Source organism: Corvus hawaiiensis, chromosome 8 (assembly GCF_020740725.1).
Source record: "Corvus hawaiiensis isolate bCorHaw1 chromosome 8, bCorHaw1.pri.cur, whole genome shotgun sequence".
In the NCBI taxonomy this organism is placed as follows: Eukaryota; Metazoa; Chordata; class Aves; order Passeriformes; family Corvidae; genus Corvus; species Corvus hawaiiensis.
The window spans coordinates 7,631,479-7,659,477 of NC_063220.1; the positions used below are offsets into that span (position 1 = coordinate 7,631,479).

Here is a 27,999-nt window from a genome sequence, read left to right on the forward strand (position 1 = left end):
GATTCATACTTTGTATTTTTCTTGACAATAGATGTTAATATTTTCTGGTATTTAGAGTGTCGGCTTTTTGACAACTTATATTGCATTTTGGGCTTGTCTGGGGTTTTTCTTGTGCTATCTGAAAACTAAATTGTGTATGACTTGGTACAAAATGAAGCCAATCACTTGACTACCACTTCTAGCCTCTCTTCTTGTGGATATTTTCACAAAGTAAATATATTTGTGAGAAGGCAATGAAATCTTGGGGGGTGAGGTGGGGTGAAGGGATGAAGGAGAAAAATGGGAAAAAATAAGGATCACAAATTTTTGCATCTCAGTCTGAACAATGAATTTTGAAGATGGTTTTCTTGAGGAGAGAAAAGAAACATCTGCTAAGTCATGGTCATTAAAGCACTTCACATCTTGTTTTGATACTCATATCTATAAAAATCCTGCTATGCAAAAACTGATATAAGTTAAGACATAAAATAACACAAGGTCTTCCTCTGACATCTCACTTCAGGATATTCAAAAGCAATGCTTAAATTGCTAGAGTGATCCCTGAAAATTGGTTTCCATGGAAGAACTTCCATGGAAAAGTGGGGATAGAATATGTGGACACATGCTTTCCCCAAATTTGCATGCTAACTTCAGAGTGCCCTCCAAGACCCCATGCAAAGCTTCCAGGTAACACTAACTGTACCTGGGAAGTAAAATAAAAATCACAATATCCAATTCTGAGTTCCACTCTTTTAAAATCTACATTTTACCCTTCTTGCTTGGAAGCAGCAGCATGTAATAAGTCAGCTGTAAGGCTCTGACGCACATACCTATTTTACCATAGCTAAGAACTTGTCATAGGATGTTAAGGGCTTGGTAGGAACCTTAAAGATTTTTGAAGCATTGTTGAAGAGCAACAGAACATGAAAGTTCACACAAAGAAGTGTCAAAAAGTGCCATGTCTATAACGAGGAGGACGCACGGCTCGTTACGAAGCTCAGCACACAAAGGAGAAGAATTACCGACCAATTCCAGAACTGCAGCCTGGTCTCATACACCCTAAAAGGCTTTGCCTTCAAAGCTGGCTGTGACATGCCAGGAGCACATGGGACAATAGAAGAAAGGGACAATGAGACTGGCAGAGCAGCTGTGCTTGGTCCTGGTGTCAAGAGCCTTTCACAGTTCATGCTTTGCCTGCAGAAACTCTCCAGGAGCAACTTGCCTCTTTCAGGCTCTCAAAACACACCTGTTAATGTGATGAAGGAAAATCTTTCCCTAACTCCCAAAGGAAAATCATCCCCTGCAGATCCTTTTGCTCTCTCTCCCTCTCTCCCCTTCCTCCCACTTCAGATAGCAATAGCAGCTTATGGAAGAGTGGCTGCTCCTGTCAGAAGGAGGAGTATTGGACATTTATCAATGAAAGTTAATAATGTGACCACATTTACAGTAACAGACTTCCACAATAAAAATACACAGAGTAAAAACACGTTCTAGCTTTCCCAGGAAGGAAAAGAGATCTAGTAGGACAAGAAATTATTACAGACTAAGTTATAACCTGGTAATTTCTCTGATATCTCTTATCTAAAAACTGAGGCTGTAAGAGTAAAGAGATGAGGGGTAAGTAACAGCACTGTTTAAAATATCAACTCAAAGATATTCATTACCTCATTCATGACGTCAAAATCATGCTATAGGGCTAAGGGAAAGGCCTATAACATACTAACTTCATCTCTGAAACCTAAAAAGGCTTTGTCTTCCAGAAGGAAAAAATTGGGTTGATCACTGCAGAACTCTTCCAGTTTCATTTTTCTCTGCACAGGTCAGACGCACAAAAACGCAGAAGGAAAAAAAAAGGGCTGGATTAGTAAGATCTTGGAGACCATCAAGTACCTCCCAGAATAAAAAATAATTACTACTCAGAGCAGAAAAACACCTCTAGATTATCTCTGAAATTGTGGAAAACAACTGGAAATTATATGAAGATACTTATAAAAACCAGCAATTTGAAAATAGCCTAATTTATGAGACAGGCTCTGTAGTACTAAAAGATTCTCATTAACTTTGTCCAGTAACAAGAACTATGAAGAATAAGATGCTACAATGGGAAGACTATGATTGCACATAAACATTCATAAGACATCTCAGTTTGCAAGAGCGATTCTGTAATTTGGCTAATTTAAAACCATAATTTCCAAAGGGAGTTGATCTGTCCAGCATTAAGCTCATGCAGGGTCCAGGGCTATAACATGTTTATAATCCAGCAGTGTTGGAGATGATGCTGTGACTAAATACTGCAACAGGCATCATGTGGTAGCAGAGTTCTACTTAGTGGGAACATATCCAGTTGAAATCCAGGCAATTTAGCCTTGTTTTTGGAGCATGGGTGCCACAGCTGCAGGCCTCAGCTGTCACTTCAGAAGAAGCACAGCCCAAGCCTGGGGAGCAACTTCCCCCCTACCAAATAATAAAACAAAAGAAAAACCAACAAAAAAACCCCACCCAAAAATAACCACCCCCCCAAAAAAAAAAAGAAATAGCCCCAGAAGCAAAATCTCTTACTCTCTGCTTGCCAACAGAGGTTGGTGCCCTAATTTCCTGTCTGCCAGGATGTTCTCTCCTGTGCTTCTGACCACTGGCAACTGCAGTGCCCCAGCCCCAAGTAAGGGACCGTGTCATACTCACAACGTAAATATTATCATGATAGCTGTGTCTCTCTTCCGACATTTAGGGATAAACCCTTCAGCTAGGAAAGGACCTAGAGTCCCCAAGTCTTTCTGGGTAACTGTTTCAGCCATCAAAGAAGTTCCGCAGTAACATCACCCCCATGAACATATAGTTCTGACCTGTGAAGACAAAAGCTGTTGCGAATTTTTTTCCAAGTCTTCTGCCTACGCGAAGGCATCCGTCTGCCCCGTCAGACATTACTGAGATCTCACAGACCTTTACAGGTTACCTTTAACAAAATTAACTCCACCATTTGTCATGCACATCCTCTGATGTGAGCAGCACGAGGTGCAGTTGCTTTAGGCTCTATTTTAATAATTTTTTCCAGGTGTCACTCAGTAGAAAAAGTCTAATCTTACCTTTATACAATAACTACTACTATTTGTGGTATTATGGCACCCATATCTGACTCATCCTGCATAAAGAAAAGGGCAACCCTCCCTCATTCAATAATTTTTGCATCAGGCTTAGCTGCTTGCTCTTGAGGCAGCTCCTCTTTTAGAAAGATATGCAGTTTTGATCAAAGACTTCCACTAATGGAAAATCTATCATATTCCCTGAATGATGCATTCCAATAATAAAATACTTTGGCTTCTGAAAATGTGCTTCATCTTTCCTGATCAAATTCTCTGACTTTCAGGCTCAGCCTCAGGATCTTGTTATGTTGTGTCCTCATGATAAATGAATCCCCAATACCAAGCATCCACTCTGTGTGGAGTAGATATGTCACCCCTTATGCTTTTCTTTGAGAAACAAAAGCAAACAGAAGAAAACAAGAGAGAAAAAAAAAATGCTCCATATAAATTTGTTTAAGGTTGGCTCAGTGTTTTTAGACAAAAGATGAGTAAGCCTCATCTTGCATCACCTCCTAACCAAGAGTTCAAGCACAGGAGTTCAGATTTAAAGGAAGTTAAAAGAGAGATTCATTACATACCCCTTCCCAAAAAAAAAAAAAAAGAAAGAAAAAGAAAAAAAAAGAAAAAAAAAAAAAGAAAAGGATCAAAGAGAAGACTTTTTTCCCTATGTCCTTCCTTTAGACCGATCGGAGCAGATTGAAGCAAAGAACTTCTAAGCACCTCCATGAAATGGGAATATACAAGGTGAGATCCTCACATGCAAGATTATCAAGGAATTCTCTTTCTAATGTTCCTTCAGAATTGTATAATGGATTTACAGTACTCTTAGTTATGTGGAGTAGTAAATAAGCATGGGAATTTCTATCCAAGTGAGACAACGCTACAGAAGCGACCAAGGAGATGAACACAAAGCCCAATTTTGCCAACACAACAGTACTACTGATGCTTAAAACAAGGTGGAAAAAAGTGGATATGAGGAATATCTGGAAAACACGTGAAAAAAGGAAACATCTTGTAGTCTAATTCTGACTGTTATTCACCTCTTGGGAGCAGCAACAGATTTTTAACAGAGCATGGTAGCTCCAGGATCAGAAGAGTAAAGCACTAAGCTGGACTGAAAGCCACATACCTGACCAGCAAACTTCTCTGCTTTATAAACACTTCAGCAAAGTGTTTACTATAACTACATGGAAAATAACTCTGTAAAAAGAGCAAATACTCCCCTGCTGACCCAGAAAGAGAAGAAGCCCCAATCTTAGGAAAAGCTGCACAGTCACATAAAAATATTATCTGACACAGAAGAAATTTTCAAAATCAGAAATGCTGCTCAATTTTAATGGTGGGCAATGGAGAGGAGAATTTAAGTTACATAGATAATTCAAGTTAAGCCATGACTAACTTTATCTGATTTTGGGCATGATCACTGTAAAAACACATTGCTTTGGTCAAGCCAGACATATCTTCTGGTATTTTTTCTCCTATTTGAGAAATACCCGGGGCCTCTTTGCCATACACACTACTCAATAGCAAAGCATTGGTAAGGGTTTCTTTTATTAGATCAGTAACAAAACAGCATCAGTACATTAATAACCAATGATAAACAATGGAGTTTAACTGTCCAGCACCTAGATATCCTATGTTCTAGTTTTCTTTATGTATGCACACATTCCAATAGTCTCAATGCATTTTTACAAGTTGGTAGCAGTTTATGTTAATAATTTGCAAACAAATACACACATATAAACCTCAGCAGGAATCATTTTGTATTAATCAGCCCAGCAAAGAGAACTTGCGCTAACTGGAATCTCCAGTAGCCATGCACAATTTGTATGAACAGTGAAGACCAGATAAGAGTGGAGAGGAGGAGACACAGGGAGACACAAGGAGAAAAGCAAGCAAAGCCACCAGTTGCAGACAGGCTGTTGTCTCCCAGTTCTTCAGGTAAAAAGCTAAGGGTTGTTAAGAAGCAGCTGTCCATATCATCACATGGAAGTCTGCTTGGCTAAAACCAGCTTTTAGAATTGCATTTGTAAAGCTGGGAGGGGAAAGAAAAAAAAAACTGATTAAGAAAGACCCTAAGTTGCAGAGCATGTTTAGGAGAATTAATATATCCTCATCGGGGAAGTTTAGGTGCACCTAAGCTACCCTGCAGGAGGATGCATTTTTTTTTAATGAAAGAGTTTCTGTTCAGGTCTGTCGTTTGAGAAGCATGGTGACTACATGGGCTTGGGGTCACATTTAGAACACAGATACTGTAAATTCTTGCAGACCTACTAAGCAAGCCAAGTTGGCACAAAAGGTACTATGATGAGGGTGTTGGTATGAAAACAGGAGAACTACATAACTCTACCCAGGACAGGGACAATCACTAAACCTCTCTTCATGTGGATTGATACAAGGAGAGACAAAGGCAAAAGTGAGTCCTTTAACTTTGGTAAAGTATTTATCTGTATGCAGTAATTGCCTTTTTACACATTAGCAGAATTACTCAGGTAACCAATGTGGTCAGGCAACGTGTCTTTATGCAGACACACTTTGAAGGTCAACCTTAGCAAACACCGTGATTCAAGTCATTCTGAGATATTAAACATAACTGGTCTAGCAGAGCTGCAATTTGTTATAAAGTGAAAATAAGGACACTTCAAGAGGTGAAATAATTAAATGTTTCAAGTATTGAATATTTAGTCGGGAAATGTACAAAGATATCCTCCTATTGACTTAACACAGAGGTTCAAGGAAGAAATCTGTTTGAATGCCCAGGCAGCCGTGGCTGACCATATTGTGAATGCCAGCTCATTGACTCAGGTAGTGAACTCTTGCCATTTTAAACTTTGGCAAGTCATTAACCATGAAGAAAAGCTAAGATTATTAGTTAACTGCCTGTCCAGGTGCAGGTACAAGCATGGTATAATCTGATGAAACAAGCATAAATAAGTATTTTCTGCGTTTTAGAGCTACAAATGACATACAGAAACCCCAGAGGTGCTAACATCATTGCAGAAACTATGTAATTAAAATTTGCTAATATAATTTGCAAATAGAAAGCAGAAAAATATAAAAATGTGTGTGAGGCTTTTGGGGAGTCCCAGGAGACTGCTAAGGGGTACAAGCACGTGACATTCCACAGTACTGAGGCAGGCTGGCTGCGTGCCAGTGTCAGCCACTTAACTGCACCCTGCAAGAATTCAGCTGCAAATCTTTGCTTCCTTTATGTCTTTCATATCTTTGCAATTCTCAAGGCAAAAGGCAAAGTCTTTCAGCTGGAGTTCTTTCATCCAAGAACATTCTTCATCCAAGGCCAAAGGTTCACCATATCATAAAAGGCCTTTGGATCTGCATGTTCAGTCATCTTCATCCAAACGTATTTCTTTGGGAGCATTATTCAGTCCTTGTGGCCGATCCTAAAAGAACACCAATAAAAACTATCTTCATTCCTTCAAATACAATCTTCAATGGCTTTATCTCTAGGACCACTGTATGAGAGCATTGAGTCAAAGGAGCAAAATCGATTCTGAGGTATTTCAATTAAAACCACAGCACATTGAAACATTTTTCTATGGTTTTTGGAGTTTAAGTTTTGGTCAACTCTCTAGCTAAAGGTTTCCAAGGTGAAATAGGCTTTCTGGAAAACCACACACATAAACACAGTATTTTTCCCCTGTGCTGACAGCTGGTTAAAAACATTACCCATTAGCTTTCCTAGGACAATATTTCTAAGGGGATAAACATTGTGATACAAGATATATCTATATATTACACAAGTACAAAGTATTTTGAATATAAAACTCAAGAATATGAGGAGGTTCTGTATCCACTTAAATCGCTTTACTGGAGAAGGGAGAAGCAAAGTTTCCTCTGAGAGGAAACAAGACAGCTATTTAATGGGGCATGATAATGCCATAGAACACAAAGCAAAAATCCCTGCAATTGTAACTTGTGATTGTCTAAAATAGAAAAGGTGTCAGCTAATCTTGGTTTCAAACAAATACCATTTTTTAACTTGTCCATTATTATTCCACATCATCTAGCTCACATTTCCTCCAACTTCTTTTCTTATATGTATGAAGTTTCTCAATCCTTTCTGTCCTTTTTAAAAAATATTTTCCCAGAGTCATCTATTCACCTCTTCCTTTCTTCCTTCTGTCCAAGTATCTTCTGTTGTTTTTCTCTTCAGGTAGCTGCTCCCTACTACTCTTCTTTTCAATTCCATCAGCCCCTTTAAGATTTTAATCTTTGCCTTCCTCTCTGCATCATTCACAACTCTGTTTTGGTCTCCAGAGTCTCTCTGCCCGTTCTGGATCTCCTGATCCTTTTCAGCCTAATTCCCCACAGTCACTTCCATTTCTTTGCTTTATTATTTTTTATTCACCACTTCTCTTCCTATCCCTCTTTCACCCAAAGCCATTGTAACTTCAGTTTTATTTCTTCTTTTTTGGATATTACCAAGCTTCTGCTATTGCACCCCCCTGCCAGACTTGGTCACAAACTGTTTCTGAAGGGTCAATCATGCTTTGTTCCAACAGTATGAAAAGACTTAACTAGAGGAGAGTCAATCTTCAGCATAATTTAAAAAACCAAAAAAACAACAAAACACCACAAAACTTTCTCCTTAAAAGCAGTGCTGTCAGTTTTTTATTAGGAGACTTGAAATAATTAGTTTTATTACTACTGTATCTACAGCTTCTGAAGGACTTCCATAAAAAAAACTCCTCACTCCAAAGCAAATTTCAAGTTTTGATGGTTACAGGAAAGGCATGAAACATGATCCTGTCTTAGCTAAGTGAATCACAAGTGAGAAAAAGTATAATTCAACCCTAATATTTTAAAGTCTTCAATTTTTAAGGCAGCTGTATAACTATTAGCATTCTGACTCACAGGGGCAGACACAAACCTGATCTGAATAGAAGAGCAGACTGTGTAAAAGCTTAAATCTATACCTGATTTTGAGCTATTCTGAGTTAACACTGTTTGGTCAGAATATTAAAGGAAGGGAAGCAAAAAAAGGAAAGCTGGTCTCAAGCAGTGACCACATGGATGCCATTGAAATGCCACTCATACACTGAAGATGTAAAGGCAGGCAGGAAGGTTGTCTCAGTAACTTTCAGACAATTTTGGATGGAAATGACCAGCAGTGACAAGTGTTTGGTACTTTGCAGGTTTCAAATCAGTAGGAAATTGAGAAAAAGCACAAATTTCTGCATCAGTTTGTGATATTTGTTCCTATCAAAAGTCATTTCTTGATCTCAAATTAGAAGCCATTTCCCCTGCAATGGGAAATAAACAGATCAGATAAAGGATATTTATGAGGATTACTTTTTCTTTAAATGGAATGTAATCAATAGTCCTCATTATGTTAAAGCAAGATGATGGGGAGGAAAAAGGTGCTGAGGTGAATTTAAAGGCACTGAAGGGTTCAGAAATCAAATCTTTTCTAGCATTAACTTTTTGAAAGATGTTAACAAGTCATATTAGCTCAAACAGAAGCTTCCTATTGACTCTCTATTCTGCCTTCAAGGCCCAACCAAAGCAGATATCAGATTTTAAATCTGATAAAACTCAAATGGGATTTGGTTTGCAAAAACAACTCTTTGTTTAAAGTTTCTTAATTCTTCAGTGTCCTTTGTTCTTTAGCTTTTAATGTGTAAACTAGATATCTGTGCACCAGAGTCAATAAAAAACTTTTAGCTAAAAGGGGATAGTGATATAAGGTACCATGTATCTTCTTGTAAAACCAAAAATCATAAGCTTGCTTTAACATCAAGATAAATGTAAAAAGAGAAATTAAAGCAACAGGCTGAAGGAAGACTGAAGGCAAAATGAGAGGGTGTGCTATAAATTTTTTCCCAACAAATTTCAGGCCTATCAAATCTTGGACCTAGTATATTATACAATTAAGAAATTTTTTTTTGGATGCTGAGGCCTTCCTAAATTTATTCATAACCAGATCTAAGCTATTGCTTTCTGTCCTGGCACTGGCATTAAATAGTCCTTAGTTTTCCCCAGCTGACTCCTGAAAAACAATAAAATCAAAAAGTGCCAACAGCAAGCTTGGTGCTGGGTCAATGTTCTCTCTGCAGTGTGAAAACAAACCATGAAATACCATGAAGTACTTGGAAGCATTCATAAACAATTTTCTCAGTGCTCCCCCCGCAGCACTGGGGATGGCTGTGGGTCGAGCCAGTGCTAAGAGAAATCTGAGTTTTACAGCTGTTGAAACACTTAAACCACACAGGATTTTAAAGTTATGCCATGGCAGTGCAGTTATTACTCGCCTGCCACAGGATCTGGTGATGGCAGTTGAAGTTCTTATTCATCAAGGCGCCCAAATAACTGAAGCAATCCATCTGCTCTAGGCACTCCCCCTCTGCCTATCCTGAGAGTACTTATTGCCATGTGATATTTGCCAGTGATGTCATACAGCCTGTTAGATCTCCTCAGAACTGTGCAGTGATGGAGCAGAGGGAACTAAAATACTTCACCTGTTCCAGGCTTTCCCTTTGCAAAAACCTGATGGGACATGATATTTGGCAGCGACTGTCATAACTGATCAAGCAGTTGCCAGACTCTTGCATATTTCCTGAAGGCTGCTGCTGTTTTTCATCATGAATTCCAGATAATTGAAATAATTGACCTGCTCTAAGGCCTTGCTTTGACTCCAGCGTTTTCAGCATTGGGACATTTGCCTGTTGTCATATTTGGTTAAGAGCAGCAGAGGCTTTGATTACTCTTTCACAAGATGTCACAGCACCACAAATAAGTGACCTTATTTGCACAGTTCATGTTACTGAACTGCCAGACACCCCTCTGCCCTCTGCTCTCACCCCATGGCTCACAAGTGCAACATCCATCCAAGTGTTAGACAGGTATAGGAAGAGGAAGTGAAGGAGAGCACGCAAGCGGTTTTGCAAGCAGGCTGATAATGGGAGTCCTCTTACTGCTCCCATGTGATGAGTAATTTAAACACCCCAGTTCTCTGTTGCTTAAATGAACTTCCATTAAGGTTTTTTTCAGTAGTTAAGGAACCTACAAATGTTTTACACAGGATCAGATACCCAAACTTATGCTTTTCACCACTTATATAGTTAAAGGACAACTTGCCTGTAGATTGAGATACAGATTTTTAGAATAGTCCAATTAACTGTACTACCCATAAAAAGCTTTGATGTGTTCTTCTGCTGAGGGGTATAGATCTTACTTGTAGTCAGATTATATTGCTCACTTTTATTTAAAATGAACAAAAGTACCACAATTCCCTCACTAGGTCACATCCCACTCCTGAATTTACTGTATTCATTTCAAGGATGGATGATCAATTGTGATCTTTGCTCTGCTTAGAATCTGAGCAGGTCACAGACTGACTGACAGTGACTGTAGAAGTCTTCCCAACACTTTCATTAAGATCTAACATTTCTGCAGCTGTACTTTAAGGCATTCTATATTTTGCCCTGCACAAAATACAGATACAGAATTATTTTTAAAAGACCACTTCTAGCATATCATCCACTTCACTAATAATGCTCAGCTTTTCTAAAGTCCAAGGTTTTCTTTATCTGTAGCTTTTTCTTTTCAGCTCTTTATCTTCAAACAGATAACACTGAAACAAATAAAGAGAAATGCTGTTTTTAAAGGGAAAGAACTGCCAAATCTTATACAGATGTACATCTAGGAATGATATCAACAGCATTAGAGTTACAATTATCTACCCACTTAAGTAACTTTTTTTAAAATTTGAATGTAAATGAAAGCAACTCAAAATCAAGATGATCTGTTAAGAATAGCAGTTTATGAGTAAACTATGTAATAGAAGGAATACATTTTCCTTATCTTGCATCAAGCTTTTTGGGCTAGGAAGTGCTCACTGTTTCTTGAGTAAAAAGGCTTGATATGCACTAGTTTAAAGATAAAGTCAAATTCTAACATCCAGAAGAAATTTAGGTTTCCATCAAAAATGAGAGTCAGTACTTGCAGAGAGGGACAAAAAGTTCACTGCAGTCCCAGAGAGCAGCTGGGATTGCTCCTGACCTTCAGGGAGTCCCTTCTAACCTTCAAGTTCTCATAGCAACACAGGACATTTTTCCCACTGAGAAATACCTTCATTAAAAGAAGAAACTCACCTAGTGGTAGTTTCAAATTTCAAACTTTTAGAGAAAAGTTTTTCTAGGAAGACTCAGAACCCTACTCGAGTGAGTCTTTGTCAATCATCACTTCCTTGAGGTAAAAAAAGATGACAGAAAGGACACTGCTGTATTTATGTACACAACTGTGGGGTGAGAGAAATCCACCTTTTGATGAAATAGCTTTTTTTTTTTTACATACACTGGTGATGATTGATTGTAGAAAATTCAAAAGGGTGACTTTACAGATAATTGGCCCTGACTAACAAAAGCAAACAACATTGCAGCTTTTTGTCAGCCGTGGGATGCAATTATGCACCATTAATTAAACTGGCATGCCAACGAAAGGTCAGATAACACAACATAAAGGAAGAAGAAAGTAGTTCTATACTTTGAGAATGCTCTTGCTTGAAAATGTTTGTGCTTATATAGCACTGTTGGAGTGGGAGGAAATCATTCTTCATTTAAATCAGGTGAAAATTTGGAGTCAGATTCTGATCTGGCTTAAATACAAGAACATGAAATAAAACAAGGAACTAAGGAAGGTGTTGCACACTTTAAGGTACCCACCTATCCTTTCATCCTGAACAGACAGGTCTGCTCAGGAATGGGCACATAACACAAGGCAGAACATTTTCACTTAGCAGGGGGTCAGTGACCTTGCAAGCACTAACTTAATTCAAAGCAGAAGACCTAACTTTACTTATGAAAGCATATGCTTTTATTAAGATAATCTACTGCTCTCAATGCTATTTTTATTCAATGCCTTCCCCCAGTCACCAGTCTGATGGCTCCCAGTGCCAACATTTTAGGTGGTAGATTTGCCATTTGTGATGCTGTGCATCACAAAACTTGAGCCACAATTAAGAAAAAGAACCAAAAAATCATCTTTGTTAGCAGTAAATAATTTTTTCCCCAAGTCACTTTTAGCTGGATTCTTCCCTGTCCATCAAATTGCTTTCCCCCAGTTACTTTATTTGCACAGACTAATTTGCCAGTGAATGATAAATGGCAGCAAGCTTTGTGTCTTTGTACATGTATTTCAAATACTCTAGTAAATAAAAGGCACAATAACTTATGATATCATCTCTGCATGCAATATATATGACTTTTCCTGTTTCTTTCATTTTTTCTTAATTGATTAGAAATAAATATGCAACCTTGAAGGCCAAAAGCTTCTGAAGTAAAAAGCACACAGTGTTCTAATGTTTATCACTAATGGAGTCAACTGTGTCTCTTTGCCAGGATGAAAGAGATTCGCAAAGATATTCCAGTACTGCTGCTTCCTCTCCCAAAGCGGAATTGAGATTTGGCAACAGGTAAAGATGGGCAAAATTGTGCCAAAGAACATCTCAGGGACATGCCTTCTCCTTGGCAGGCTGGAGTTGGGTTAGACCATCTACTGGAAAAGCAACAGAAGTTGACAGCATTTGCTTTCTCAAGTTCAGGCTAGAAAGTTTGGGGTGGCGTTCTTTAAAAACAACAACAAAAAGCAAAACAAAGCAAAAACCCCAGCCAGTTTACCCCTATCTACCCATATTCAGATACATTCCCCCTCCCTTCCAAAAAGAACACCAGATTCAGTTAAATATTGAAGTGATTAGATTGTTGACAAAGAACAGAAATTGACTGAATTTAAAATATTTTCATTTTTTTTTCCCAGTTTAGTAGAGAAATCTTGTTTTCAGCACTTCCATTTCGTACACAAACCTCCTTTGACATACTAAAGAACCTGAATGCCTCCTTTCCTCATGTTATTTTAAATTTTCACATAATTACAGAGAAATTGCTAATGGTCACACTGGGCACTTAAATCTAATTTATCAATAAGGCAAGTCAAACTTCCACAGGAAGTTATGCAGGATAAATATTTCAATACAGCACTGTACCATCACACTTGGTAACTTAAAGGCAAGCATTTAATTCCATGAAAAATTTTGAGAGAAGGTGAGGGAATCAGTGTTATGAGATTGTCTTAGAACAAACTTCATGGAATAAGCACTGATAAAAATATCAAAGAATTGATGTTGAAAGTGAAATTAAGTCAGAATAAGGTAAGTCCCAATTCCTGGAGTTTAACTTGATGCAGAATCTAAGCAAAAGGGAACTTGAAAACTAGGCTAACCTCCTTCCTTTTGTATTTCTTTCTACATTGAAGTTGGGAGTTATTTTAAACCTGTGATTTTGTCTAACTGCACATCTCCTCAAATGGCAAATATCTCTTCCTTTTCAAGTCTCTCCAAGTTGCTAGAGAACACTTTTCATACTATTCACTGTATCCAGCCTTGTGCTTAGGCAGCGACTGCTCCTCTTAGGTAAGGGTTATCTTGAATAGCTGTAGCATCATTAACTTGTCTCAAATGCCCCATTTTTAGAGATTGGCCTTGTTAGGAACAATTTTGAAAGAGTACAGAAGAGCTGAAAAGGACTGAGTATTTTAGATTAGGCTATTATAGTAAAATTGAGTATCCCAATCAAATTCTCTGGTATCTAAACTGATTTATCACATCCTACTCCTCCTGTGTTAAAAGAGGTCTGAAAAAAGTATGCACGAGAAATTTTGTAACATTTCATGTTAGGCTTCATCCATCCCCACAGGTCAGATTCCCATTTAGAATAAATTATCTACTAGAAAATAAAAAATCCTCTACCTTAATATTATATTAGTATATCATTAGTATATTATATTAGTATATCAAAGAGATGTGTCCGACATCTCTCAGGCTCAATCTAGTAGACAGTAATTAGGAGACAATGGAAGTGATTTTTGAGAGAATCCCTGATTGTTTCTAAGGAAAGGAAGCAACAGAGAAAAAGACACTTGGGGTATTCCTTCCAAGGCAGCTCAACTACCACAGCACCTCTTGCTCACATACACAGCCCAGGTTTCCTTCCAGCTTCTCCTCCAGCCAGTTCTACAAAAAGCAAGCAGGCATTTGGATGACTTCTGTGTGCCTTCTACCTCCCTGAAACCATGGCTCATAAGATGAAAATTGTCTTATTTCACTGATAAAATTCTTGTACTATATTCAGTTATTCAGTGCCCAAGTAAAGAGGTACCTTCCCCACATCATACATCATTAGAATATTTGAAAAAAGCTTCCAAAACCAGGACACTCAGTACAAACTGCTGAAGAAAACCAGAGGTAAACAGAATTGTACCCAAATGTTATTAATGGACCTAAATAAAACACATAGTGCTCCTGACTGCCACCTAGACAAGAGTAATATTAGTTTTTAAACTTCTCTCAGAAGCTGCAAGTTCTCATTCTTTCCACGAAAAAAGGCCATTATTCATATAAAGGTGGTCAGGGCCATTCTCCTAATTTGCAAGAGGAATGCTGTGTTTACATGGGCACAGTAGGGCTCTGGGCCAGGACTCATGTTTAAGAAGACAAGAGTTCATCTAATGGAATTTAAGGGTTTAATAGCATGTAATTAACTTTTTGTCAATGCAAATCAAAATAGTTAATGTAGGCTCTGATACTGCAGTCAGAGGCACGTGAGCAGACTCTCACTCTCCAGGGAAGCCCTTCTGACCCCAAGGGTGCTCCAAGCTGATGAATTCTGGCATTCTCTGCACTGCCACTACAGCCACATTCTTAGACCATCTGTCCACAATGATCGGGCAGTGGGATGGATTTGCTCCTTTGCAGTTTTGAATTCTAAGAAAGGCTTATTTAAATGTGAGGGAAGATGCAAACAGTTATTAGATACCCTTAGAAGAACATGATCTGATGCTGCTTTTCATCATAATACTGTTGATGATTACTCCCTCAAGTCTCTTCAGAAGAGGATAGGACTTTGCAAGTGCACCCAAGCAGCATTCAAGAGGAAATGCAAGACTAGACATTCTGTTTTGAAATCCTGCATAATGATATGCATTATAGAATCCGTTTTTGTTGTATGTTTTTCAATTTAGCATGCATAATTTTCAGTTTTGCTAGTAATTCAGAAAGCTTTAATGCTTACTTAATTAGTCTAAGCTTGGTAATTCAGCCAATGAAAACTAAAGTGTTTAAGTTATATTAATTGTAAACAATGTTAACAGTTAATTTTCTGAATGATGGAGCAACCTAAAAGCAAACTTGAGTAACACTAGGATTAATTAATTGATTAGCTAGTTTCTGTTGAGAATTATATTCAATAAGAGTCTGTCAATACAAATTGCTATCAATTGCAACTTCATGAAGTGCCAAGAATAATGGGTTCAGGTGCATACTAGAACTAGTTGTCATGAATGCCAATTTACCGCAGAGAAATGGATTGTTTATCACCTAATTTAATTCCAGACAGCTAACTCACTTGTAATAACTCATTTTAGCATTGGATTTTCAAGAACTTGAGGGTTGTTAAAAGCAGCAGCTTGCTGTAATAAGTTTGCAAATTTAAATTCTTCTGTAAATAATTTAAAGCAGACTGTAACTCAATTTTGCCATTGACTACTTGGAAAATATTTAGCAATTTTATTCACCACCAGACACCCTATTCTTCCCACTGGAAGCAGGTTTCATTACAAATGCCTTCCTACTGCTGCAGTATTAGACCTGATTCTGTGCTTTTAATAACACTGGGATGGATGCAGTGTCCTCTGTTGCTTCTGGCTGACTCAGCCAAAACACTCTGTGGAAGTACTTTAATACGCTTCAGCACATCTGGACAGTTTGATGTCCAGATGCTGAAGAGGAAAACATAGAGAAGGTTCACAGCAGACTGAAAGGACACAAAAGTCCTCTGGCTTGGGCCAAGGGAGGGGTTTAGTTCATCCTGTTCTCACTGAAGTCTTCTAGGTTATTTGCTGGCAACTGGGAATAAGGAAAGTTGAGCAAAAAGCAGCCTACTTGGAGCCTTTGAAAAATTATGCAAAATATCAATTTCTTAAAGGCTCTGAGGAAGCTGTCAGCTAGAAACAATTTAATAATCTTATGGAAAGACCTTCCCCTTCCAGATTTTTGACAGTCGCTGAACTTCAGTTACAATACCTGGGTAAAAACATACAGTTACATTAAAATGAAAAAGTGAGATGGGGTAATAATGTAAGAGTTTATTATTCTGCAAAAAGCTTTACACATGCAGGACCCATGTCAGTCCATACCTACCACCGTAGATGTACATTCCTGCAGATCTAGATACTATCAGCCGCGTTTTCTTTACTTTGCAAACAAGGATTGGAACAAATCAATGTTCCAGCACACCTGCAATAGGTATCTGGCAGAACCCACCACCTTGCACTCACAGCTGTCAAACACTACTGAGTGTAAAGGTTCCTGCCAGTTTCATGCACTTACTGCAGGAACCTCACGCTAATTTGCAGTGTGCTCATTAGTCAAGGCAGATCACTTCATATTTCAAAATAACTATGTATTAACACTCTCCTATAATCTGTGACTTCAAGGAAAATCAACCACACTTGCAAACAAGCAGCAATAAACCAAAATATTTAGAAAGCCTTTCCAACTTTCCTTTAGTAACAAGAACTTTTTTAATAAAATAAAAAGGCCAACAGCAAAAGCTTTGAAACGCCATATCGAAAATAGGTCAGACTCTTACTTCCTATCTTCTCTCTTACAGCATGAAAAGCTGTCTGTGCTTTTCCTCATGACTTTTCTCCTTATGGGAGCTTCCATAAATCATTTCTGTTAGCAAAAAGTAATCCATGGACTAAGCCTGTCCTAGAGATACAGACTGAGCTTCCACTAGGAAGAGGCTGCAGGCTGAACACAGCTGTTGACCAACCTAGTTAAAAATTGAACAGCACATAACCAGCACTACAGCAGCACCACTGTTTATTAGATATCACTCAAAACCTCTTCATAAGTGAGAAAGCATTTTAACTTTAGCTTCAAGTCAGACTAATAATGTGACATTTTACTTCAACTCAAAACTCTTCTATATGTCTGATATTTCCCTTCTCAAGAACAGTAAATGGATTTTCTGGATTCACAGCTACACTGACACAAATGAGGAGGTAATCAGAAATTTAATTTAGTATCATTGCCCAAGCTAACACCTCACAAATCTGTGCTGACATGAATCAAATGGTTATTCCCACCTGTCAGCAAGAGTTTGATAGCTGAAAGGCAGGGGGAAATATGGTATTTGACATTTTCCTTCTAGCAAGAGGCTCAGTTAAGAGCTTATAAATTTATAAACACACAAAAGAAGTTAAAAGAAAATTATCTATATTCAGTAAACCAAGATAATAGTTTGATAGATTTAAAATGTACTGCCGACCCCCTCAGTATGTTGGGAACTTAGTAAAAACTATGTAATGCCTCAGCTTTGAAATGGTTTTGAAGAAATTTTCTGTAAAGAAATATGGCCATACTTCATTAGTTAAACTCCTACAAAATTAGAACTACAAAAGTTTTCCATTAGAACAAAAAAGGTTGTATTTCAAGGTTGCAAGGAACTAGCACATGACTGAAAACCTACGAGTGGATCTTACTTTCAGTTCAGCACCAAATTGACTGATCCAAGTAGGAGTATACATCAAAATACAGGCAGGATGTAAAAAATTGTATTTATGATGAAGTATCAGCTACTATTTCTATTGCCATCCTATAAAAACTGATACTTGAGCCCATACAACCCATTACTTTAATCATTACGTGGGAACAAAGTCTTTCTAACAAAGCTTTCAGATTATAAACGACATTGATCTGTATGGAATTGTTATTTACCATTGATGGACACTATGTACAAGACAATGTTAAGGAAAATTTATGCACCACAAGACACCTGAATGCAAGGTCCTACCTAAACACAAAATCCATTCATTCTTAAGGGGAAACTGGAAAACAGTAGGAGACAAGTGCAGGGATGCTTTTACACAGCATTTTTAAGATTATGTTCATTTTTAACCAGAACCTTACCAAGAATGAAGCATTAGAAAAACCACCCCAGTTTATGATCAACTCTCAGATTCATCCTTTGGTACCAGTCCTGGATCACAAAAGGGAGACAAGAAATGGAGAACTGCAGTGCATTCAGAGAAGAACTCCACAATAAACTGGGGTCTGGAAATATGCTTTGAAGTGTCAAGAACTCTATTTGCTTTACTGAAAAACTTATAAGAGACTATTAAATCAAAATCTACAAGTACCAATAAAAGCACAAGACTCTGATACCACTTTAATGGATGAAGGCAAGACAACTTTAAGTGGCTCTTAAATTTGTCATAGCTCAAGTTAAGGCATGATTTTAAACACATTAACCATGGGAAGACTGTAGATCCACATCCAGAAGGGTCAATCTGACTGAAGATGTGTAGAACTGAGATAATTCTGGTGCCCGTTCCTCCACTCTTCTTCCCCTCCCCCCCAAAAAACCTGACAAAAACACACAAACAAAAAAGCCCCAACAACAACAACAACAAAAAAAAAAAAAAAAACCAAAAGCAAACAACTGTTATTTTACTGATATCTAAGTCCAAAACCAAATAAAGTCCTGTTGGTACACAAAGAAACTTTCATATATTCAGAATTTACTGCAGTCTAAACAGAGTTAATGACTTCAGTGTTTATCTCCTACAGAAGTACATGCAGGACAACGAAAGTAAACATTCTTCTGCTGAAGTTTCCTATGGAACAATGAAAAATTCAGGATTAATTAGGCCTGGCCAAAGTACAGTTTTGTAACCTATTTTTATGATATTTCTAGAGAGAGACAAAGTTTTTGATTCTGGGTTGAAGGGCAATTCATGAACTACACATGACTTCAGTACAACTGGATTAAAGGCTTAGACATCACTCAGTGCAGAGATTATAAAAGCCATCCCCAACTTCTGTCTCCCAGGACAGCACCTGAGGTCACAGGTCATTTTTCCACCAAATTTGTTGAGTTCAAGAACCCTTTTCTCCACAACAGCAGAGTCACAGTTACGGCAGCAAATGACAAGAGCACCCTACAGCCTCACATTCAGGTCACAGAAATGATTCTCTCACTGCTGGCTGCTGAGGGCCTGGAACACCCATCTCCTCTATTTTCAGTGACTGTCTGAGGCACTGAACTACTGCACAAAGTACAAATGCAGCAGCCCTCTGTTATTTGAGAGCAGAAGCACGAGCACAACTCCAGGAGATCATTTTTAGATGTAAATCCTGACTTGACAGAATCAGCTTTCTGCGGTGTTTGAGGTACTTTTGAAGAGCCATCCCTTTTCAGTATTCCCTGTTGGCTCTGCTCCACACATGCCTCTGGATTCAGTTCTGAGTCAGGCATCTAAAAATGGATTAGTACAGCAATAGGCATTACAATAGCAAAATCTTCTGGGAGAAATTTATCCCAACACTTCATTTTGTGTTTTGAAGTTGACAACGTATTTCTGAATGAGCTCTAGTTAAGCCTTGTATTTTTAGGAAAAGCTGTGGTAATTACTGGGTTATATTTTATTGCCTCTCTTATGCTGAAAGCTATATCTAGATTGAAGATGGAAAGGACCAATATAAATACTGTCACTTATGAGTTGGTCACTGGATAAGGAGCAAAAAAACCTGGGCTTGCTTCCAATTTTTCTCTGTCAGTTTTTCTGTGTGTAAAAGGGGGATGGATATCTACTAATACATAAGAAGCATTTCTAAACCTAAATATGAAATAAACATCATTTACTATGGACTGTTTTCAATAGCTACAAGGCTACTGAAATACTAAATTTGCTTTCCCTCAAAGGTTCTCATCTTCATTGTACAGATTTTAAGACTTAAATTATGCAAAACTATAAATCAGCAAAAGCACATTCACACTTCAGAGAGCCTGACTCCATACCCCACAGACACTTTTCAATTTATAAAAATTACTCTCAGATAATGCTGGAATAACCTCACTTTGTTCATTATGACACTTTAGACAATCTGGAGCGATGCAAGAATTTCAAACACTTTTGGAGCCACACCCTTAGAACAGTGATAACTCAGCTTCATATTATAAGGAAGGAAACATGAAGTATAACAGTGTTCATTTTCTCTGAACATGGAAACACATCAATGGGATGCTTCAGATAGTGTTCATACAGCAGGAATATTTGTTCCACTCCACAGAATATCTTTTATTCCTTTGAAATTGCTGCTTTGAATCTGAATGTGTCACGTGTAAAAATACCTATGACTCCATTTCAAGTACTGCTGATTAAAAGCTACGTCTTTTCAAATACGTCTGTTTAAACAGCATTGCAATTTATGAGGAAATTAGTAAATTTCATGCATTAATTTTTATAAGAAACCTTTATTTCTAGAGAAGACTCTACAGATAATCTTCATGCAAACAGATTGAAAAATACTTCAAAAAAAAGTTGAGTTTTCTCCTCAGAGTCAGTAACAAAGTCTTACGAACATCAAGAGATTTCAGAATACTAGAAGTATTGATATTCTTCCCCCTTTATTCTACTTAAGTGTGAGATTCCTAGCAAACAATTGTTAAAGCACTACATGCAAAAATCATAGGCATGACTGTTTTCAGTAAGATGCTATTGAACATAGGCAGGTATGCACTAATTCTGCCTTTTAGTTGAGAGTTTGAACACAAAATCATAAACTGAGCGTTACATTTTCACATGAGAAATTAAACAGGGTCACACTTTGGTTTTCCTATGAACAAGTCTACATTGTGTCTTTCCTCCCTCCTGCACAAAGCAGCACAACCTGGTTTGCGTCCACCTTTTTCAAGCTGACAGCCCTTTGCAGCTGTAGACTTCATCCACAGTACGCCTCACCCGTGTGCAGGTTCCCAGCACTGTAACAAAAGCTGCTCCACAGCCTTCTTAGGCTCCATCCCCTCCAACAGGCACCACCTTTCTCACTCCCCCATCTTACACACGTTTTGTGGTCACACGGGAACACTTTGCATAAAGGGTGGGTACTTTGAGGTTCCTCTTCCTGCTGCTTTGCAGTAGTTTCCTCTATATGTTACTGCAGCTCCTGCAATGGGCAGGATTTGGATTAAGTCACAGATTTTACCCACTCCATCACTCACCATTTCACAACTTTCCACCCTTTTCTTTATGGTGGGTAAATTGAAACATTTTTATTTACCCGATACACCCAGTTTTAGAGACTGGGATGATTTAACTTCTGGTATCAATCAGCTACATCCTACTGGAACCTCAGACCACTGTAACATGGAAGGGAAAGATCTGGATCTCCACTCAATGTGGGAAGCCTCATCCCCATTGCACAGATCATTTCTGAGGCCCCCATATCACAGGGTCAGTGATGCATGTTAGGTTTTATAAGCAGCAAAGGACTTTTACATACCTGAGAACAATTGTTTTATTTTTAGCCTTTTTAAAAAGATAAAGCTGATGCTGTTTGAGTTACTGTGGAAATGACCAGAGGTGAACCAAACTGCCTTTCTTTAATTCCCATGAGTATTCCATTAGTCCTTGTAATAATAAATACTACTGTTGACTAAAGCCATCAATTTTCAAAAGTTTTCTCCATCTTAAAACTTACTTTAGAACCATCATTTTAATATTATATTCTGTGACAGAAGAGCTCGTATAGGAGTGTAACATAAGAGTTCATTTGGCCCTACATCTCTGATAATGGACACTTTATGAAATATGAACTTCCTTATCTGTGATATATTATCTTTTCCTTGAAATATGGCTAATTACTGTCATTCATTAGAGATGAGACATTTGAGTATAATTTCTTGTGTCACATTGACTTCAAGTTGCTTATGATTGCATTAAATTAGTGACAGGGAATTTCTGAATACAGATTTTGGAAGAGTCACTATGTATCTCATAATTATTAATGCGCTGTCTCAACTGACACTTCCAGTTGAGGAACAGGGTACCAATACTAATGCTTAATAACTTCATTGTCACATTCATTGTGGATTAAAATGTCTACAGAAGTAGATCAGTATCTGCACTAGTAACATCAGGTCACAAACAGAGGACAGTTTCTCAGTTTGTAGGTTCAAGTATTTCTATACAACACTGGGGATTCACTTTCCAAGATAGCCACTTCTCCAATTTCAAAAGCCATTTTACATCACATATTCAAGGGTTTTCTTCCAAAAAACAGATACAACAATCACACAGGTAGTTCTGTTTGTAAATTCCATCATAGTACAACCAACTATAAAATTGTTCTGAATTTTACTCCAAAGGACAGGACTGCATGTGAACATGCTTGAAAGATTGGGACATGCATTACATTATTTACAACTACAAGTTAATATATTGCAAAGGTTTTCATTGAATATGGCTTATCTGTTGGAAGAGTTGAAATGAAGAGATGTTGATTAGAAGGATACTGCTAAACCAGAGCTCAGACTCCATAACCACATCTGTTGTGAAAGCAAATAAAGCATATTTTTATCACACTGACTCTTCTGTTCATATGCTTTAGTGATCTAACATGCTTAGGAGAAAGGCTTTTTGGGATCATTCACTCTACAATACCTGGGAGTTCACAATTCCATCATCTCCGGTAGACAACCAGAGCCATTACTAAGATACAGCTCATGTTATTCAGGTGTGTATATGTATCAATTATATTTGTTAGCACACCTGTTCACTTAAAATACACAGTCTATAGAATCTCATGGACTGTCAATAAATCACTGAAAGAAGACAATGCCTTTATGATGGGGTTGAGACTTTTTAATTAGTCAAATGAATGCAACTATTCCAAAAAGGAGGTACCATCTATTTAAATAAAATTTTATTACAATTAAGAAGAGTGGAAAGGCTATTTCAGAGAAGGTACTAGCAAAGAAATACTGGCGTGCCCTAAAAATAGATGATTTTTAACACTGGGCTCTCTTAAAACGCAGCCGTCAAATACAAATAAGATTATAATTGACATGTTACCAAGAAAGAAGAAAAAAGGAAGAAACAATACAACAAAATCCGAGGTAGGAAAAAAAATATTGTCATTTACTTTTTGAAATAGGCATCTAAATTCTACCTTGTCTTTTGTTTCTTCTTTGAAGAACTAAAATAGCATTGACAATTTGTACAGTATAGAAAGCAGCTTAAATGTAGTTCCCCTTATCTTTAAACTGAACTCCAGCCAAGGCACCCTGCTTTAAAAAAAAAAAAAAAAAATCCCAGGTCCAGGATGCTTTCCATAGTCAACTATTGCTCTTCACACAAAGTTCTTGTGCAAATTTGATGTTTATTGTGGTCTAAGCTTCAGTAAACTTTTCTGGGTTAGTGCTATTTTGAACTGTGCCTAATTTACCACAAAGCTTATAAAACAAAAACAAAACAAAACAAAAAACAAACAAACACATAAAAAAACCCCACCCCAAACTTTTGTATTTCTCTCACCATACAAATAACTCATAATTCCCAACTGTGTTTTGTTACTGCTGATGCACTGCCAAAATTTAAACACATTTTTTAAAAACCACTGTGTATAACATATGAAGGTACACATTTCAACTACTAAAACATAAAGGCCAGGAAAAAATGAAAGGAATTTAGGGGCTGGCATAAGAGAAAGACTTGGGAAATATTTCTTACCAGTATCAGCAGAAAAACAGACACTGAGCACTCTTATATGATGCTACTGAAGGAAGTACCTTTACAGCAGTTCTTTGATTAAATTAACATCAAAACTTCTCCAGTTCTTGCAAGAACTTTATATCCAACATTTTCCACACACACAAAAAACCTAAAATCCTGAGCAACATAGATTTTGGGGCTTGCTCATGTTTTACATTTGGTTGAGTCAGTAGAGAAATAATGAGTTGGGGAACCACTTAAATTGGATATAGATGACTCCCCAGGAACAGATGGGATACTGGGAACTGAGCAATGTCATTGAGAAAATGCTGACATCTTTGACTGGTTGTGGCAATTAAGGGAAATTCCTGATCTCTATAAAAAGAAAAGGGTTACACGCATCTTTAAGAAAGGCAAGAAGGAAGACCTGGGAAAACTCAGACTGCTTAACCTAACCTGCTCCCCACCATCCCTGAGAAGACTATGAAGGAAATCCCCCTAAAAGCCCTGTCCAGGCATGTGAAGGACAAAACTTTGACTAGGAATAAGCCAGCACAGATTTATGAAAGAAAATGTTTGCCTCACCAACCTGGTTAATTTTGGTAATGGTATGACAGACTCAGAGGAAGACATGGCTGGATGGTGTTAACCTTGAATTGAGCAAGACTCTCAGAAAAATCTTCCATTATATCTTTGCAAACAAAACAGTGAGATAGAGGTGGCTTAGGCATTAGAAGAAAAGTCTGACAGTAAAGGATTTGTTCAGTCTTAAAAGGACAAACCTAAGCTGGGACCTTTTGCTGACTCTGATAATTCCATCCTTTTCTCACAAGGATAAGAAAGTGGGCAGTAGAAAGCAATTCAAGGAAGGGAGATTCTCTGATGAGATATTAGGAAAGGCTTTTCACAGTGAGAGAAGTCAAACATTTGACCAGGACCCAGTGAGTTTGCAGAATCAGCTTCCTTACTAATATTCAAAACACCATCAAACAGGCCCCTAAAGAAACTCACCAAAGGTGGCTTGATTCTGCTCAAGGGTTTGGTTTATCCCCACTCTCTTTGACTGATGTAGGACTACAGAAGGTTCCTTCTAACCTAAATTATCTAGGATTCTATTGCTCATGATGGATGCTATGTTCTAAAGATTAGATTTAGTGCCTAATTCAAATTCAGTAAGTGAAAATACTGAATGTCAGCTTAACATGAGCTCTCCTAACAAGGATCAGCTCCTTGGTCCTATTAATGTAAAGTCTCTAAAACAGCTGATGAGAAGATGATCTCTAGTGCTGCAAATAACTCAGCTAACAAATAGCTGTGTTTGTCTGTCAGAAGTGCTCACCTTGTAACAAACTTAATGATCATAATGTTAGAACAGAATGGTGTTTGGAGAAGATCTGCCTGCTAGAGAAAAGCTGGTTAGTTAAAAAGGGACAAGCCAGGTGAGCATGGGGAAGCACGTGGAAGACCCTACAATTACACAGATGTACCAAGCAATGATCAATTATAACCCATTGTAGAGAAGAGCTTTTGAATTTCTCCTTCAGTCCCAGCTCTCATTAACCACTTCTGAATAATGCTTTCTGACTTTCTCAGCTGATTTAAAATTGTTGTCCCACGTAATGAGTTGATTGCACTACTTTCACCTCTTAAGGGCGGCTTTGGTTCTATGATACACTTGGACATTTTAAGCCCTTTGAAAAAGTGTCTGAAACAGTAATAGAGCACACCCCAGCAGCAATGGCTATTATAGAGATTGCTGCAAAAACATCGGCTCTACCCTTTGCTTTCTGTGCTGGCTTTCTAAAGAATATAAATCCAAGGTTTTAGACCTTATCCTCAAGATACTCAGGCTAAGATGGCACATCTAAAACACTGCCTAAAGTCTGTAATCAAACCTTTTTCTAGTTTTTTTTTTTTCCTCATCTTGCACAGTAGTGGAACAAACCTAATTCCAAGTATTACAAGATATATAAGTTTTTTTGGATTAGGTCAATAATGTTACTGAAATACTAGCTGGTCTGCAGACTTTCACACCCCCCCGGTCCCCCCCCGCCCCATCCTTTATCCCAAATCCTAGACAAGTTTCTCTGACTTTGCCCTCTCACATAAATTCAAGCCCAAATGTAAAAGAAAAACCCCAAAGCATGACATCACACACTAAATGCACTGGATTTCTGACATTCCCAGTTGTGGATGTTGGTGGCTATATGTAGTGCATGCGTACCTACACTGTTTGAGTATCCTTTCAGTTCTCTTACTTCCTTTTCACCTTGAACTATTACATCTTCACAAAATTAAAAGTCACTAATGAGACAGACACCTGGGTTAGTTTATTTAAATACTTCTTTAGCTATTCATTTTGCAGAGTAGTTGCAAACTGGTTATAAACTGTTGTTAGATCAAAACACGCTGCACATTGCTCTTATTTCAATGAATATTGTCCATGAAAATGTTCTAATAGGATAGAAGGAGATGCTGTAACTACTTTGGAGAAAAAGAAAATTAAATATTCAGATTGTAGCACTTCTACCATGTAATTACACCAGGAAATGAGATAATGAAAACATTTTTTAAATTTTAAAGAAGTCTATTTCTGCATTACTCTGTATTTAACCATACATACAAATCCACTATTCTTCAATAAATCCATCAGAGTAAGTAGAGTTTTTCAATACCTTCCTTTTAATGGTACACTGGTAGATCTATATTGTGCTGCATTTGGATCTGGTGCAACTCCATCTTGAGTTCAACAAGTGAGTGATGAGAGAATGTTATTTGAATTACATTCGTGATCAATGCCTGAAGGTACAGAGAAGTACATGACAGTTGGCTTTGGAGATTATTTTATGTTTGTCTCAATTTATAAGAAAATGGTAATATTTTTTTAATTATAATTTCAAGGTTTCCTGAGTGAAAAATAAATGAAGAAAGACACACTTTACAGCATCCATATGCCCAGAGGGAAATGATGTCACTGGATCTCATTGCCAAAGTCATGTTAGTGACTCTTGATATATTTAGTGGTGGTCTTAAAGATCATCCTGCACTTGTGTGCTTGGTGTTGCAAAACATAAATTTTGTTTATGAGTCATTGAATAATGCTCTTTTCTGCACATAAAATGACATTTAAACATGTTCAGAAGGGTATATTTTATTCCTTCTGATTCCTACAACTTGAAAATTTTCTCAATATAAAATAAATTGCTTGCCTACTTTTCCAACAGCCCAGTGACTTTTCCTTTAATAACCATTGTTTGTAGAAAAGAATAACTATTTATTAAATCCAGTTGGTTCAATATCTATACATCATTTTAAAGGCCTAAACAGTTGAGACAAGAAGATGACAACAAGTACCTCTATAAACTTTCCAGTTTCTTACTGAAAGCTGGATAATAAAGATAAGAAAAGGTCATTTTGCCAAGGATATAGTACAAGGAATGGCACTCGGAAAGGCAAAATTCTACTTTAAGTAAAATTCTAATAAGATGAATGTATACCAAAGATGAAAAAAAGGGAAAGTTTTATTCCTTACATATCTGTTAAAAACTTTACTGCTTCACACTAATGAGCAATAATGTTTTACAGTCTTTGTTATAGGAAGCTCTAATAGATTTGTAAAGCACTCTACATTTATATCTGGAAGTGATCACATACCACAAATACTGCTGATTTTTTAGAGATAGCCCTGATACAAACTTACTGTTCTTCCCAGTTTCACTGCAGTCTAACTGCCTTTTTAACTTCTACTTTACTGCACTGTTTAGTTTATGGCAGTGTACCATTCATAATTTTGTGATTTCCAAAAGAAATTGTCCAAGGAGAAGGTTCTTTCAGTACCATTAAAGAATCACACCATTGGGCTGTAAACCCTGACTGAGCTCACTCATTTTTCAAGTTCCAGTATTTTGCTGTTTTTCCTGTTATGAAAAGATAATTCTTCAGATTATTACAGCAATTAACACCTTACACAACGTTTCTACCTCTGCTTTGCTAAAGCCAGTGAATGGAATCCACACCCTATAGCTTCCTAACCAGCCTCCTCATGGTTTATTTGAAAATTTGAGTTACACACACCAAAGTGATCCAGTCTGCCTGTAAGTACTCTCACACCTTCCTGAACAATTGGTGGAAAACCAGAAACTGCCTCTCACAATCTGCAGGGGGGAAAATAAGATGGCTTTTCTTCAGCACAGGAAGGACATGGACCTGTTAGAGTGGATCCAGAGGAGGGCCACAAAAATTACCAGAGAGATGGAACACCTCTCCTGTGAGGAGAGGCTGCAAGAGTTGTGGTTGTTCAGTCTGGAGAAGGGAAGGCTCTGGGGAGATGTTTTAGGGAGCTAATAAGAAACATGGGGACAAACTT

The 27,999-nt window shown here is 37.6% G+C and overlaps 1 protein-coding gene across 5 annotated transcripts in view; it reads right to left on the reverse strand.

Annotated features, from left to right (window-relative positions):
• The window catches only part of ATRNL1 (attractin like 1), a 448,295-nt gene that overhangs the window by 81,183 nt on the left and 339,113 nt on the right, over positions 1-27,999 (reverse strand). For 2 of the 5 annotated variants that reach the window (XM_048310904.1, XM_048310903.1), the window contains one exon: positions 4,591-6,460. The exons of the other annotated variants lie outside the window; for them this stretch is intronic. In XM_048310904.1, coding sequence (XP_048166861.1) covers positions 6,401-6,460 — 60 coding nt within the window. In that variant the 3' untranslated portion in view covers positions 4,591-6,400. Of the gene's footprint in view, positions 1-4,590; positions 6,461-27,999 lie in introns of those variants that run through there. 5 annotated transcript variants of the gene reach the window in all.